The sequence below is a fragment of the Trypanosoma equiperdum genome (assembly GCF_001457755.1).
Source record: "Trypanosoma equiperdum strain OVI genome assembly, contig: ctg_1381, whole genome shotgun sequence".
NCBI classification, from domain to species: domain Eukaryota; phylum Euglenozoa; class Kinetoplastea; order Trypanosomatida; family Trypanosomatidae; genus Trypanosoma; species Trypanosoma equiperdum.
This window is the reverse complement of record NW_027123373.1, coordinates 1856-2102: the sequence shown is the minus strand read 5'-3', so window position 1 is coordinate 2102 and position 247 is coordinate 1856. Positions and strand designations below refer to the sequence as shown.

The window sequence follows — 247 nt, the reverse complement described above, 5'->3', positions numbered from 1 at the left end:
TTTAGTGAAGAAGATGTTGTAAAAGAGAAGCATATTTATTCAATTCTATTAATGACAACATCAGAATGTTATGCGCCTCAGTTGCATTTGATTATGAATTCAGATCACAAGGAGCATATGGAGAAATGTTATTGTTTTTTTAATGTGGGTTACAGAAAAAAAGAAGATAATAAATTACCTCATTTACTAAAATCACCTCCTATTTTCAAAACTCTATCTTAGTTGTGGTAGTTTGATAGCTAGAGTC

At 30.0% G+C, this 247-nt stretch overlaps 1 pseudogene across 1 annotated transcript in view; it reads left to right on the top strand.

Moving 5' to 3' along the window:
• TEOVI_000473200:pseudogene overlaps window positions 1–247 on the top strand; it is a 692-nt pseudogene continuing 445 nt past the window's right edge. The window contains 2 exon segments of the mRNA in view: window positions 1–204; window positions 206–247. Of these exon segments, the coding sequence occupies window positions 1–204; window positions 206–247 (246 nt within the window).